This window comes from Didymella exigua, assembly GCF_010094145.1.
Source record: "Didymella exigua CBS 183.55 unplaced genomic scaffold M421scaffold_2, whole genome shotgun sequence".
Classification (NCBI taxonomy): domain Eukaryota; kingdom Fungi; phylum Ascomycota; class Dothideomycetes; order Pleosporales; family Didymellaceae; genus Didymella; species Didymella exigua.
The window spans coordinates 937,792-951,441 of record NW_022984776.1 but is presented as its reverse complement, the minus strand read 5'-3'; the positions used below and the strand labels follow the sequence as shown (position 1 = coordinate 951,441).

Below are 13,650 nucleotides of genomic sequence, written 5' to 3'. Positions count from 1 at the left end.
TAAGACCCAAGTTTTGATCTTGCTTGTCGTGAGCAAGGAAGTTCAGAGCGAGCCAATCAGCATCACATCCGAGCGTGGACGGAACAAAACGGGTTTGGTGCTTGGTGGCCAGTGCGCAGAAAGCTATTGTGTATCGAAGCGCAGCTGCTAATAACTAAACTTCCTTCTCCACAGCTTTCGTATTTATCGTATCTCGACAGCGTCTCTGGAATACGCTGTGTGCCGCCCCCTGAGTCCTAGCTCACGCAACTATACGTTGAATGCAGAACTATGCTTTCGTCATTTCAGGTCTAGGAAGGGGGAGGCAAACGAAATTGGCGCTAGCAGTACCGTCCAGGAGCGTAGTGCTTAGTCACGGAGGAGCACTGGTCTTGCTGACTGATTGGACGACAAAAGGTCACACCATCCACCTGGGATCACAGTAGGAAAGTCGACTGAATTGTTCTAGCCGACAGGGGTTCCATGAGGTTGCTCGAAGCCCGCAGATAGCTATTGTTTACCTCACATATTCCAGAAACCTGTGGCCTGTATCCGACTTCTCCTGCCAATCGAGGGCCGGGGTATGTCTTACAAGCATGAAAAGACAGCGTACCAAATGTTTCACTGGGTGTTGGACTTGTCGATCGCGGCGAGTCAAGTGCGATGAGTAAGACATATGCTGAGAATGCAGCGTATGGATCATGCGCTAACCTGCATCTTTAGAGCAGCACCAGAATGCGAGCGCTGTCGTCAGATGGGTGTGACGTGCGAGGGTTATGGCCTTCGCCTGAGTTGGGTACAATACGATCCGCACAACACAGTGGATCCTGAACAAGATCAACATGGCCGCGAACGTTCCAACCAGCCAGAGCTGCGAGCATCAAGGAGATCATTAGCCCCTCACAGTGTCACCTCGTCTCTCGAACGCATACCTTCTCCAGAGCTAGATGTTACACTAACTACTCTTGATGAATGGCGTCCTGGGATGTCGTCAGAGGTCGAAGACGGAGCATTTGGTGTGTTCACTGTGCACACATCTGCACCGCAACGCTCTCATACGAATGCACCCGCTTCTCAAAGCTCCCATGATGTCGCAGACACCATCGACCAATCTATACACTTCGTGGTGTCTGCGCCCGAAATGAACAAGAACGAAGATGACATCATATTTGTGACCCCGGCTCAGAGTTTCGACGAAACTCACGCAGACTCAATGACTGCTGCTCAAAGCCCACCAAACTTATGCGGACAAAATCGACACGCTCTACCGCGCCATCTTGATGCGCTGTCCGCGCCTTCCAAACAGAAACGGCTCATACACCACTGGATCACGTTCACCAGCCGCAAGATCGTGCTAATCGATGAACCGCACAACCCCTGTCGTACTATGATGCTACCTATGGCTTTGAAAGGTCTCATATCCCAGGCAGAAGGCTCTAATGCTGACATAGCCATCTTCCACGCCCTATGTGCATCAGCTGCCTACAACCTATTCGAGCTATCTGGTCGAAGCAATGAGCAAGACCGTGTCCTCGCTCTGTACCACGACAATGAAGCCGTCCATCACCTTCGACACAACCTAGCACGAGCAGATGAGCACCGCGACCAGTCCTTCGCCATGGCCATCATGGCATGCATCGCTGTCGAAGCAGTTTCCGGCACCACACAGAGATGGCGAACACACGTATCTGGCGGGCTGGCGTATCTGGCGCAGTTGCAATCTCAAGGCTTGCCCGAAGTTGCTCTATCCGCATTTCGACAACACATGGTCAAGATGGCCATCATGTGTGGGTTTCAAGTACCGGGCCACCTCAAGGCCTTTCTGGGCGATGAAAGTGGAGCTTCAGACGGCCTAGAGTTCACATTCCCTTACTATGGCGTATCGAGGTCTTTCCTGCGAGCTCACGACCGCATCAACAGTCTCTTGATAAGTTCTTCAGGAGATAGAACACCCGAGCAGGAGAAGGAGCTGGATACATTTGAGCTGCAACTGTACCTCGACTTCCCCGGTACACCTCCACAAGCTGCACCATCAGCAATGGCCAACCCCAAGAACAGTGTCGTTATCCATCATACTTCCACAGTCTTCTACTATGCCGGACTCGTCTTCTTCCAGCGAAGTGTACGAAACGCTCCAGTAGCAGCGGTCCAGGATCTCGTTCATCTCGGGCTGCAAGAACTCGAGTCCATCGATCATGTCGGCCAGGGTGCGCTCGGCTGTCTGATGTTGTGGCCTGTGCTAGTCCTTGGAGCCGAATGCGGCGGGTCAGCGTTGCAACAGCGCGTGCGAACCTGGTTCCAGGCCCAACGTAAGCTTGGCTTCAGGAACTTGGTCGTCCTGGAAGATCTTGTGGCAACCGTGTGGCGGACAAGAGCTGTGCCCGGTGCGGACAAAGCCAATGCGGACTGGCGGCGACTTATTGCACAAGCTCAATTCGATGTTTTTCGGCTCTAGTCTACACAGGTGTATTGCAGTCCTGCTCTTTTCTAACGCTATCGCGCCCTCTGCAATAGGTATAACGTCTATCTTGCGCTCGGTACGATGACGAGGAAATTCTCTCAAGCTCCCATCGGTCGGCACCATGCATGCAAGTGGCGATTTGGATAGTATGCTGCGATGCATTCTCTCCACTCCATGTCCTCCGCCGTCGTTCCGTCCAAGCTCGTATCGAAGTTTTGGATCATGGTGCTGAACGCAACATACAGTTCGCACCAAGCTAGATTGTAGCCAAAGCACGCTCTGGGCCCTCGACTGAACGGTACCAGCCAGTGTTCCAGTTCTTTATTACTGCCGTTAAGCCAGCGCTCTGGCTTGAATTTCAACGCGTCGGCAAAGATTTCTTCCGACTGATGTACATGCAGGATCGCCATACCAACGATTGTGCCGCCGGGTATCTCGCGCCCAACCAATAAAGCTCCGCCAGGAGGTACCACTCGCGTGAGCGATACGTCGGAAGGAATGAAACGGAGCGCCTCCTTGATGGTGGCTGTAAGAAGAGGCAAGCTCTCGAGGTCAGCTGGCCTAGGATGGACATGCTGATCCGGCCACACAGTCAGCAGTTCCTATCTAAGCTGCTGTAGCAGACCCGGGATTTACATTGCGTTATAAAAGCCCATGAGTATTGTGTCAGCTACGGTGTTGGCGCCAGCGAAGATGACGGCAAAGCCCTCGTCATGCAGCTGTGTAAGATCCGGAACAGTCTGTGTCTTTCGGTATACATTGGCGTCTAGCATGCGGTGGAAGATGGTCTGGTGAGCTGCGTCGTCGAGCTTTTCAAGTGCGTGCAAGACTTCACCCAGCTGTTTGTTGGTGATATCGCGGACCTGATAGATTCGAGGAGCAAGCTCATCGGAATTGGGCATCGCTTTCATCACCAATCAAGGTGGAATAGCAAAACCCAAAGTGCAGATCCAAAGGATGTTTTTGAGCAAAGGCAAGACCGGCAGCGTGGCATCTATGGCAAGGATCAGCGGGTCTGCAAAGGCGGACGCATGCAGAGCATCTACGCAGCCATCGAACATAGACCCCATGATGGTGTCGAGAGTAAAGGGGCGAAAGGCGTAGAGTAGGTCGATGGAGTGCTGAGCTGCGTTCAACTTGCTGATAGACGAAGCAACCTGAGTGGCATTCTGCCAGACGAGGCTTCCGATGTTCCGGATCGCTCTTCTCGAGAACATTGGCATGAGGACGTCCCTCCGCTCTTTGGCCTGTGCATACTTCCGGAACATCGACGGGCCTGTTTTAAAACCGGGCACGCTATAAAGACCATCGTCTTTACCCCAGCGTTTGGAAACGTTGTAGATCTTGTGGAACGCGGATGGATTCCCAAAGTGCAGCTCATTTGTTGCGATGCAAGTCGGTCCTGTAGGCCTCAATCGTCACCTCTGTTAACTACCTTGGACTAGCACGCCTCAGGGCATGTATATATGGTCGCCTCCTAGCTAGCAATCAACTTGGCGCAGTTTTCCATCGATACATACAGCGGCTACGTCTGCCGCAACATCATTCGGCGGTATGCGGACGATGCTGCCATACTTTTTATGCAGACTGAAGAGCTCCTGCGCTGGTGTCTCTTTCTTGACGACTTCTTTGTACGTTCTCCACAGCAACGTCACACCCGCCATGGTAGGCCCTGGGAAACTCCGCAGCAGATGGAAGGAGCGTTGTACGCTGCTCTGCCCAAGCAAAAGAGGACCGGCACGATGACCCATACCCCGAGAAGCAATAGCGTCATGGTAGGCAACGGCTGAGATGGACTGGTATCAATGTACAGGTGTGGGAAGCAGGTGGGCAGTGCTTCTCGCAGACAATCAAGGCAAGCATGTGGCCTTTCTTCACCACCTCGCAGGCAAATCCGCAGGCGTGAGTCTACAAAGAATAGGTCCTATGTCTTACTTGCAAGCTCTTCTTAAGCCCAAAAGCCAGCAGTCTCACCCTTCCATCCACTCCGCTACTCATAACCAGCCTAGAAGAACCACAGTCCTTTGTAAGCATTAGTACAAACGTTGCTTTGGAACGCCAGAATCCAACGCACGCCACGCCACACGTCCATAAGCTACCCAGCAAGCAGTCTGCTCATGCCGCGCTCCTCGTCATCTCGCAACCTCCATCATCTCACCCGCCCCACCCTCCGCGCCACGCAAGCCATCGAACAGCGTCCAGGTCCCGAGGTCTGGAGTCTTCGACACCGCATCTGCGAGGACGGCGAGACCATGGTCCGCCAGCATCGCCGCGGCTTCGGGGGGAGCCCAGTGCACGGCCCGGCCCGGCCAGACGACGAGGTGCACGGCGTAGTGCATTGCGATGCGCGTCAACCACGGAACCAGCGTCTTCTTTGCGCCGTGGCTCGCGCCGCTGGTTTGAAAGTATGCGCGCATAAAGGCAGCGCGCAGCCCTTTGTTGCCGTGGAAGCGATCCAGCATTGCGGCTTCGGCGGCGAATTGGCCGATGTCTGTCGCGCTCGTGCCGATGCGCGTTAGCTCCCAGTCGACGACGGTTAAGACATGAGTCTGCGAGGCTGTGTTGCTTCGCAGCATGATGTTGCCGGGCCAGAAGTCGCCGTGGCACACACACTCCTTGTCGCTGACTATGAGGTCGCCGGAATACGTGTTTACCTGGTTGCTTATTGTCTCCGCCTTGGCTGTGGTGCCGCCGTACGTCTTGATCGCGTCAGCCAGGTGCCTGTACGTGTAGCCTGCTATGGCGACTCCGACGGGGTTGTTGCGCGCTTCGGAGTCAGCTCCAATCGCGGCGACGTAGGATAGTGGCGTTGCACCGTGCAAGTTCGCCAGCCACTTCCCGAGCTCTGTGCCGATATCTTGAATCTCGTCCGGGCTGAGATGCGCGTAGGCGTCCTTGAGGTTCCTGTCGCCGCCGTCTCCGACGCACAGGAGCTTGACGTCGTTGTCGTATGACACAAAGGGCACGGTGTGCACATGTGTCTTCTCGGTGTGCACATGTGTCTTCTCGGTGTGCACATGTGTCTTCTCGACGCGTGACGTGTTGGTGCAAACACACTCGCCCTCGTCCAGCGCTTTCCGCATCAACATGTTGGCTTCAAAGTCCATCCGCTCGGTGCTCAGACCGAAAGCTGGGTTGCTGGCGAGCTGCGGTGCAGCGTGCTTGAGGACGTGGATCGCCCCCGTGTCATGGTCGGTCACGCGGTAGACGTAGTTTGCCGTGCCGCCGGCGAGAGCCTGGAGGTCGAATCCCGTGCGTCCTTGGTGTTGCTCGAGATAGCTCCGCACGCCTGCGAGCGTCGTGAGTTTGTGGTCCGAGATGTCGCGCCGCGCTGTTTTGGCAGTGTCGTCGGCTGAGGAGGGTGCGGCCTCGGTCGCCATCTCTCGCGTCGTCATGTTTTGTGCTGATGCCAGCCCCCTAAAAACCCAGGAGCCGTCCAACGCAGCAGTTCTGCTTCACGCTCGCGAGCGTGTGCGTGTATTCACACCCACCCAGTCAGGTGACCTAGCTTCAAAGCGCAGCCGCACATGCAGACAGCGACCTGCTCACATCGCTTGGGAATGCTGGGGTATAAAACCACAGCCAGCGACGGAAGGAAGGAGGAGAGACACAGCCGAGGCGGCGGAGTCACTCTGAGTCATTTCCCCGGCTGCTGGATGGTCGGAGTCGCGAAAAGCGGGGCAGCTGGACAGCACGTGCGACTACAACAGGCCAGAGGACTCAGCCGTAAGCAGCAGGCAGACAGACCATGACGGTCTGAGAGAGGCAAGGGTAGAGGGCGACGCAGGGGTTTGTAGCCATGATGAGATTCAGTGTCGTTGAGTAGCTACGTACGATACATGCACCCACATCCGCAGCAGCACTCCACACCACTGCCGTCTACGCCCTACCCACGCCCTTCTCGCCCGACGCAGCACCAGCGGCAGCGGCAGCGAGATGCTTCTTACTAACCAGCCTGAACCCGCCGAGCAGCATGAACGCCGCGAGCGAGCCAAGAACAACAGCAAGAGTGACCATGGCGCCGATGACGCCGCCAATAGCAGGGCTGACGCCGGTGCGGGCATTGTGCTGCGCCGACGCAGCGCCCGCGCCGGACGAGCCGGCGTACGCAGCGCACGTCCCCGTCGAGTTGCCGCACTTTGTGCACCACTGCTCTGTGCCGGTGACTGCGAATTTATCCAGCGCGGTGGAGAAATCAGACCACGAGACGAGGTTCTCGGCGCCGCCGAAGAGGGGGTAGGCGGTGGGCTGGGACGCGTTGGAGGCCGAGCCGTTGTGGAAGAGGAAGCGGACGCTTAGATCATCTTGGGCGGGGAATCCCTCGGCGGTGCTGACGTTGGTGACGAGCTCGAAGACGAGCGAGGACGCGTAGTCGATGACGCCGGTGAAGTTGTCCGAGACCTTGGGCAGGTCGACGAGGCCGAAGAAGGAGAGCGCGGTGGCGTAGGCGCCGAACTGGACGCCGAGCTTCTTCGCGCCGCCCGAGGTTATGGTGCTGTTCATGTAGGAGAGGATCTCGCCGGCGAGCTGCATGCCGGCAACGGCGCGCATGTCGTCGGAGGCGTTGTAGGCGAGGCCGTACTCGTGCTGGTTGGCGAGGACGAAGAGCTCCTTAAGCGTGTCGTTGGTGAGGACCGAGGAGGAGGGGATGGACGAGTTGTGAATCTCGGCAACGTTGATAAGGTCGTAGACGACGTAGGCGTTCTTGAACGAGACCTGGTCGGCAGTCAGGGTCTGGTTGACGACAGGGACCAGCGCGTTGTAGAAGTCGTTGGTAGACTTCAGGGTGTTCTGGTACTCGGCGCTGCTGAAGTAATTGTTGGAGCTGGTCTTTGCGTTGGCGCAGCTCGAGGCGTCCTGGAGCCAGCCAGCATCCTCGGAGCCAGCACCGGTCGCGATGGTGTTGACGGGGATGAGCTGATAGCCGCTCAGAGGCGCAGTCACCTCGGAACCGTTGGCGAGAGTCTGGACAGTCTGAACGGGAGGGTAAAGGCCCTGGAGGAACCCCATGGCCGAGTTCTGGAGGACATTGTCGACGGGAGAGCTGACAGAGAGCTGTGACAGCTTGACCGTCTCGTCGCTGATGCCCTTGATCCTGCCGTCGCCAGTGATGTAGCGGGAGTTGTAGTACTGGCCGGAGCGGTACACCTGGTCGTAGCCCAGAGGGGTCAGGCTGGTGGGCGCAAGAGCCTTTGGTGTGCGGTCACCGTGGCGGTGGAAGATGTAGGCCCCGAGAACGGTCTCGGCGGCCTCGGCGCCAGCAAGAAGGGCGGAAAAGGCAACAGCAGACTTCATGGCGTGCGACGGAAGAGCAGCGACGAAATCAGACAACAAGACACGCCGATGGACGCGAGCAAGTCAGACTTCAAGGAGAGCAGCGGGATGGAAGAGGCGCAAAAGCCGCATGCCCTGCCATCTTATACCGCTCGCTGCCACGATAGGGCACAAGATAGCACTCAAGCTCTGCCGAGGAGATGCATGAAGCTTCGCCCAGCTAAGCAGTAGGCGGCTGGGGCCCGCTTTAGCGCGACTGGCGCGGGCTCGGATTGGATGTTTGCGGTATTTCCCAAGGTCGGGAGGGGCTTCCAAGGTGGGGGGCCCACAGGAAACGACAAGCTTTTCCCAGACGGGGTTCGCAGGGCGCCGAGCGGCGACAGCAACGTCTCCGGACTGGGTCGATAACCGTCGTCGTGCCTGTGTAGAGAGGACGTGCATTTGGTACGGCTGTCAGCGGTCGTTCCCGTACAGAATCTCGCAGACACCGCCAATGGGCACATCCATGACGGCGTCCGTGCCCACGTTCCAGAAGCCCGTCCAATCAGGACGCTCGTCGGCGCGGAACTGGTAGGCGGAGAGACTGCCCGTGTCGGCGCCGACGGCGCCGGAGACGGGGTTGCGCGCCATGAGCCCCGTCCGGCGGTCGACGACGGCGACCTGCGCGGCTTCGTCGACGAGGTTCTCGCAGCTGGCCAGCGGCAGGGTGAGGTAGCGCGTGTTGTAGCTGGCCAGGGCGACGTAGATGTACACGACGAGCGCGACGAGCCAGCACGGCACGGCCAGCGCCCACCAGCGGTCGGGATACCATGCGATGCCCATCTGGTGCAGCAGCGGCGCCGGCACCGAGGCCCACAGGACATATGTCAGGAACGCGGCCGAGCTGCCCAGGTACACTGCAAAGCCGTAGTACTCGTAGGTGGGCACCTTGGGCGAGGCGCGCGGGACCGTGGGCGCGTTGCGCGCCGAGTGCGTCATGTGCGCGAGGTTGGTGGTGCTCGACGTGGGCGTGTTGGGCTCGACGTCGGACGAGTCGGGCGTCGTGGGTCGGGACGTCGCGGCGCTGAAGGCAGGACGCAGGAGAGAGGTCAGCGACGGCGACGGCGGCAGAGGGACGGGCGGGCGGTTGTAGAAGGGCGGGTAGAGGGCGCTCGCAGACTGTCGGGGCAGGTGTGTGTACGAGCGCGAGGTGAATAGCGGGCGAGACGCTGGCCGACTGTCCACCTCTTCTTCTTCTCCTTTTTCCTCTTCTTCCTCTTCTTCCTCTTCTCCTTCTTCCTCTTCCTCTTCTTCTCCTTCTTCTCCTTCTCCTTCCTCTTCTTCCCCCGACTCCTCCTCCTCTAGGGCAAACGGGCCCTCCTCCTCCTCGTGACCATCGACGCCCGCCGTCCCCCTCGCCGGCGGGGACCTCGGGCTCGATGCGCGCGGGTGCTCGACGGCGTCTCCGGGCGGTCCGAGCAGCCCGAGCGACCCGAGCGTGGGCAGGTTCGGCGTCGACTTGGACTGGAGCTGGGCTCGGTGCGAGGCGCTCATGGTCGGCGGGGCGGTGCAGGTATCGATTGCGTGCTTTGCTTGGAAGCCTTGGTACGGGAGCGGCGTGGGAACATGGGGGTTCGCGCTACCGGGCAGCGGGCCGAGGCGCGCGTCATCTATGCAGGGACAATACAATGCAGGGACAATACAGTACGACCGCGCCTGGACGGGGTGGCGACACGTGGAGACTCTGGGCAGACAGCAGGACGGATGCTTATATCATGCGTAATCTACAGCCCGACTCGGCATAACCACAGCGGTGGACAGCAGTGTCCTTTTCTCGTGTACAAAGTGACTCAGGAAACGCCTAGCTAATGCAAGCAATAAAGTACAAAGCGCGAATGCGGATACGACCCCGGCACGTTCACTCCCTCCACGCACGCCGCAACCCCACAAAGCCCTTGCGGGGCGTCGCCGTGGACGCTCCAGAGTCGTGCCGCCCGTGTCCGCAGGCACCGTGCGAACCGGAGACCTACTCGTCGTCGTCGTCGGACATGGGCACGTCGCCGCTCGCCGCGCCCTTGGCCTCGTTCTCGTCGTCGTCGTCGTCGTCGTCGTCGTCGTCGTCGACGACATTGCGGGTCTTGCGTTGTCTTGATGTGGCGGCAACACCCTCGTCGGCGCTGTCGTCGGCGGCGGGAGTCGCAGTCTTCTCGGCGTCGTCGCTGTCGTCGTCGGCGATGAACTCGGCCGACTTGTACTTGCTGGCCGGCTCGCTCTTGCGCTGGAGCTTCCTCTTCTTCTTCTCGCGCGGCCGCTCCTCGTCGCTGGGGCCTTCTGTCCCAGAAGCGCTGGTCCTGCGGCGTCGAGCCCGGGGCTCGTCCTCTTCGTCAGAGACGCCGCCGTCCGTGGCCGAGTCGTCGTGTGCGAGCTTCTTCTTCCTCTTGGCCCTGCCTTCACCGCGGCCGCGGGCCTTGCGCTCGGCTCGGCGCGCCTCCCTGTCCTCGTCTTCGTCCTTGCGCTTCTCGTCGTCGATTCCACGCATCTCCATCAGCTCGCGGTCTCTCGCGGCGATGCGCTCCTGGTCCTCGAGGATCTTGCGCCTCTTCTCGAGCGCTGCCTCGTCCGCCTTGCGCTTCTCCTCCTCGCGACGAGCCATGTCTGCCTCGCGCACTTTGCGGGCCTGCTCGAGCTTGCCGGCGTTCTCAGACTCGTGCGCAGCCTGCTTCGCGGCCTCGCGCTCGAGTTGCTTCGCCATGGTGTTGCGGCCCATGTTGGCGCGGGAGACGAGATCGTTGCGTGGAAAGGGCGGGCTCTCTGCCCTGGCGATGCTGTCGAGCGAGGCAACAGCGGCCTCGAGCCCGTCCGACGCTTCGTTGAGCTCCTCGAGGGTCCTGTGCTTGACGTCGAGGCGGATGAGCTCTTGCGCAATCTGGAACTGCAGGAACGCTACGTTGAACTGGGAGCCAAGGTCGTTGGGCACAATCTTGACGGCCTGCTTTGCGTAGTCGAGCGCGGTCCTGAACGAAGACACGCTGTGCTCGTGCTTTGCCCGCAGGTACCAGGTGCGCCCGAGGTAAGCCAGAATCTTGGGGTCGTTCTGCCGGTCCTTGGAGAGGGCTGCCTCGTACTGGAGAGTGTTAGCGCCGCAGATTGTACAGTCGCGATCAACTTGCATTCTCAATAGCCCGAGCATATTGCTTGACCTCGGCATACGTGTGGCCGAGGTTCACGTACACGCTGTAGTCCCGGAGCGTCTCCCTGACCTTGCTGAAGATGTGCAGCGCGCCCGTGTAGTCCCTCTTGTCCTCGAGCAGGGCAATCGCAATGCCCTGCGCAGCGTACGCGTTCTTGGGATCGAGCTGCAGCACCTTGTCGAAGAACTCGACGGCTCGCTCGTACGCTTTCCGGCGCTTCTCCTTTTCCTGCTCCGAGCCTCGGGGCAGCTCGCGGGCGATGCTGAGGTGGATGTTGCCCATGCCCATCAGCGAGTAGCGGTCGTGCTTGTCGAACCTCTGCAGCGTGTGCTTGTGTATCCGCTGCTCCTCGTCTTCGCCAAAGTTGAGCGTCTTGGGCTTGGACTTGGACTTGTACCAAGCAAACAGGGCGCGGACTTCGACATTGTCTTCGTTCTCCTTGAAGAGCTGCTTGAGCGCCCTGGGGCCGGCGTCGCCAGGGCTCTGGCGCAGCGTTATGTACGTGAGCCGGATGCGGGCGTCAATGTAGTCGCTGTGGCGCTTGAGCAGTCCCTCGTACACGCCCTTGGCCTCGTCGAGCATGCCCTCGGACTCGTACGTGCGGCCGAGGTTGTAGCTGATGGATGTGACCAGCGCATCCGTGTCAATGGTCTCGTCGCGGGACGCCGCCTTTACGCACGCGTTGAGAGCAGCCTGGAACGCCTCTCTTGCGCGCACGAACCGCTCCGCTTGGTAGTGGAAGCAGGCCATGTTGTTCAGCAGCTGCGGCGGGAGCGTTTCGCGAAGCGCGGCCTTGAGCTCAAGCTCGTCCTCGATGCCGTCCGGATAGTCCTCGTCGGGAATGGCGTCCAGCTCCATCTGCTCGACCTCTTCCAGACACTTTAGGCTTCTGTCCGGGTGGTCGGCTTCGTAGAGCCGTGCCAGGTTCAGGAGGACAGAGGCGTCTGGCGTCGCCTTGCGCTTGGGGTCCTTCCAGGCCTTCTGCACGTCCTCGAGGTACCGGAGCGCCTTCTTCAGCTCGGCCGACTTGTCCTCGGTCGACTTGCTGGCCTGCGCGTTGAAGACGTCCTCGGCGTACAGGGTGCCGAGCAGCGTCTGCGCCTCCAGCGTCGGCTGCTGCTGGAGGATCTTCTCGAGGCGGAACTTGGCGCCGTCAAAGTTGTTCATGACAACGTTCATCTGCGCCAGGCCAAACTTGGCGGGGATGTGGCCGCGGTCGTCGCCTCCGCGAGCGCCGTCCGACTTGGCGTAGAACTCGGCAGCCTTTGCCGGCTTCTCCTGGTGGTGCTCCTTTCGCGCGAGCTGGTACCAGCCGTCGCTCGCAACCGCGTTGACGTCCGTCAGCTCGATGGCGCGTCGCGAGAGCGCCTCGACCTTGGCAAAGTCCTTTCTGGCAACGAACCAGCTGCCGAGCGTCGCGCACGTCAGCGGGAACTGGTTGTCCATCTTCATCGCCGGCATAATGTATCCGTTCAGCGCCTTCTTGACGAGCCGCCCAAAGGCGGGGTCCGACGGCGGGAGCTGCGCGGTGAGGTGGAAGTTGTACACGCCGAGCAGGACGCTCGCAATCTTCGACGCCGGGTTCAGCTCGAGCGAGCGCTCCCACGCGCTGGCGGCGTCGTCCTTGAAGCCCAGCTGCCAGAAGCAGCAGCCAATGCCGATGCGCGGGTCCGGGTCGACCAGGCCGGGCGAGCTCTCCATGACCGACTGGTACACGTGCAGGGCCTCGGCGTACCGGGCCATCGAGTAGCTGACGCGGGCCTTGCCCATCTTGGCCATGACGTTCTTTCCGCCAGACGCACGCAGCGCGTCCTCGAAGCACTTGGCCGCCTGCTTGAGCGTCTCCATGCGCTCCTGGCTGATGGCGCTGGGCCCGGCCGCCGTGGCGGGGGCCTGCAGCGACGCGCGCAGCAGGTAGAGGACGCCGCGCGCGAGGAACAGCGGCGGGTACGAGGGGCTGATGCGCGACGCGTCGTTGAGGACGCTGGTCGCGGCCTGCATGTAAAAGTCCTTGGTCTTGACCTCGGGACCCGCGCCCGCGCCCGCGTCCTGCTTCAGACGCGGCGCCTCGCGGCAGCGCAGCAGGTAGAGCCAGCAGAGCCCGTTGAGGATGCTCAGCCGGTCGTCGGCGCGGGCGCGGGCAAAGGCGTGGACGGCCTGGGTCAGCACGTCGATGGCGACGTGCAGCTTCTTGTGCTTGGCGTAGGCGACGGCGACCTGCACCCACGTCGACTTGACGCTCTTCTCCGTCTCCAGCAGCGTGCACAGCTCCGTCGGGTCGTCCTGGATGTCCTCGTCGAGGGCGATCTCGACGTCGATGGTGTCGCCAGCCTCGGCGACCGAGACGGTGATGGCGCTGGGCACGTCCGAGTATCGCGGCGGCGGGAACGTCGTGTCTGCGCCGGTCGCGCCATTCACGCCGGGCGCGCCGTTGGTGTAGACGGCCGACATGGCGAGCGCTGCGGGACGCGGGAGGGCGCGGTCGCGGTCGCGCTGTGCGGGGATCGGGAGGGCGGACGGAGGGCGGCGGCGGTGCTGCTCTCAGCGCAGCATAGCAGGACACGAGCGATGGACGGGCGGCGCGGCGTCGTGGGGTGTGCCGTGATGGGTGGATGGCTGGATGGCTGGATGGCTGGCGGACTGGCGGACTGGCGGACTGGCGGGCTGGCGGACTGCACAAAGAATCGCGAGCGCTCCGACGCGACCAGCAGCCTAGCCCGTCGGCGCTTGGCGCGCTCCTCGCCATCCATGGGTGCCCTCGAGCTC

The 13,650-nt window shown here is 60.6% G+C and overlaps 6 protein-coding genes across 6 annotated transcripts; 1 reads left to right on the top strand and 5 right to left on the bottom strand.

The window, feature by feature from the left end:
• Nucleotides 1–173: 173 nt before the first annotated feature.
• M421DRAFT_199106 (uncharacterized protein) lies at nucleotides 174–2,486 on the top strand. Its single transcript, XM_033588091.1, has 2 exons — nucleotides 174–646; nucleotides 703–2,486. The coding sequence occupies exons 1-2, from the start codon at nucleotides 576–578 to the stop codon at nucleotides 2,432–2,434; spliced, it is 1,803 nt and encodes a 600-aa protein (XP_033453772.1). The 5' UTR covers nucleotides 174–575; the 3' UTR covers nucleotides 2,435–2,486.
• Nucleotides 2,487–2,538: 52 nt separating this feature from the next.
• Nucleotides 2,539–4,104, bottom strand: M421DRAFT_97647 (cytochrome P450; the record flags this gene model as incomplete). Its single annotated transcript, XM_033598524.1, has 4 exons — nucleotides 2,539–3,001; nucleotides 3,077–3,344; nucleotides 3,378–3,816; nucleotides 3,961–4,104. 4 exons carry the CDS (start codon nucleotides 4,102–4,104, stop codon nucleotides 2,539–2,541), a joined length of 1,314 nt encoding a protein of 437 aa, XP_033453771.1.
• A 468-nt stretch (nucleotides 4,105–4,572) lies between these two features.
• M421DRAFT_52032 (uncharacterized protein) lies at nucleotides 4,573–5,820 on the bottom strand (the record flags this gene model as incomplete). The annotated part of the gene is made up of 2 exons (XM_033594992.1): nucleotides 4,573–5,442; nucleotides 5,494–5,820. The coding sequence occupies 2 exons, from the start codon at nucleotides 5,818–5,820 to the stop codon at nucleotides 4,573–4,575; spliced, it is 1,197 nt and encodes a 398-aa protein (XP_033453770.1).
• Nucleotides 5,821–6,319: 499 nt separating this feature from the next.
• On the bottom strand, nucleotides 6,320–7,735 carry M421DRAFT_97645 (phosphoglycerate mutase-like protein; the record flags this gene model as incomplete). Its single annotated transcript, XM_033598523.1, has 1 exon — nucleotides 6,320–7,735. The coding sequence occupies one exon, from the start codon at nucleotides 7,733–7,735 to the stop codon at nucleotides 6,320–6,322; it is 1,416 nt and encodes a 471-aa protein (XP_033453769.1).
• Nucleotides 7,736–8,167: 432 nt separating this feature from the next.
• M421DRAFT_51672 (PIG-P-domain-containing protein) lies at nucleotides 8,168–9,247 on the bottom strand (the record flags this gene model as incomplete). The annotated part of the gene is made up of 2 exons (XM_033594954.1): nucleotides 8,168–9,006; nucleotides 9,088–9,247. The coding sequence occupies 2 exons, from the start codon at nucleotides 9,245–9,247 to the stop codon at nucleotides 8,168–8,170; spliced, it is 999 nt and encodes a 332-aa protein (XP_033453768.1).
• A 236-nt stretch (nucleotides 9,248–9,483) lies between these two features.
• On the bottom strand, nucleotides 9,484–13,648 carry M421DRAFT_199148 (tetratricopeptide repeat protein 1). The gene is made up of 2 exons (XM_033588092.1): nucleotides 10,864–13,648; nucleotides 9,484–10,817 (listed from the first exon to the last, which is right to left on the bottom strand). The coding sequence occupies exons 1-2, from the start codon at nucleotides 13,333–13,335 to the stop codon at nucleotides 9,720–9,722; spliced, it is 3,570 nt and encodes a 1,189-aa protein (XP_033453767.1). The 5' UTR covers nucleotides 13,336–13,648; the 3' UTR covers nucleotides 9,484–9,719.
• Nucleotides 13,649–13,650: the final 2 nt, after the last annotated feature.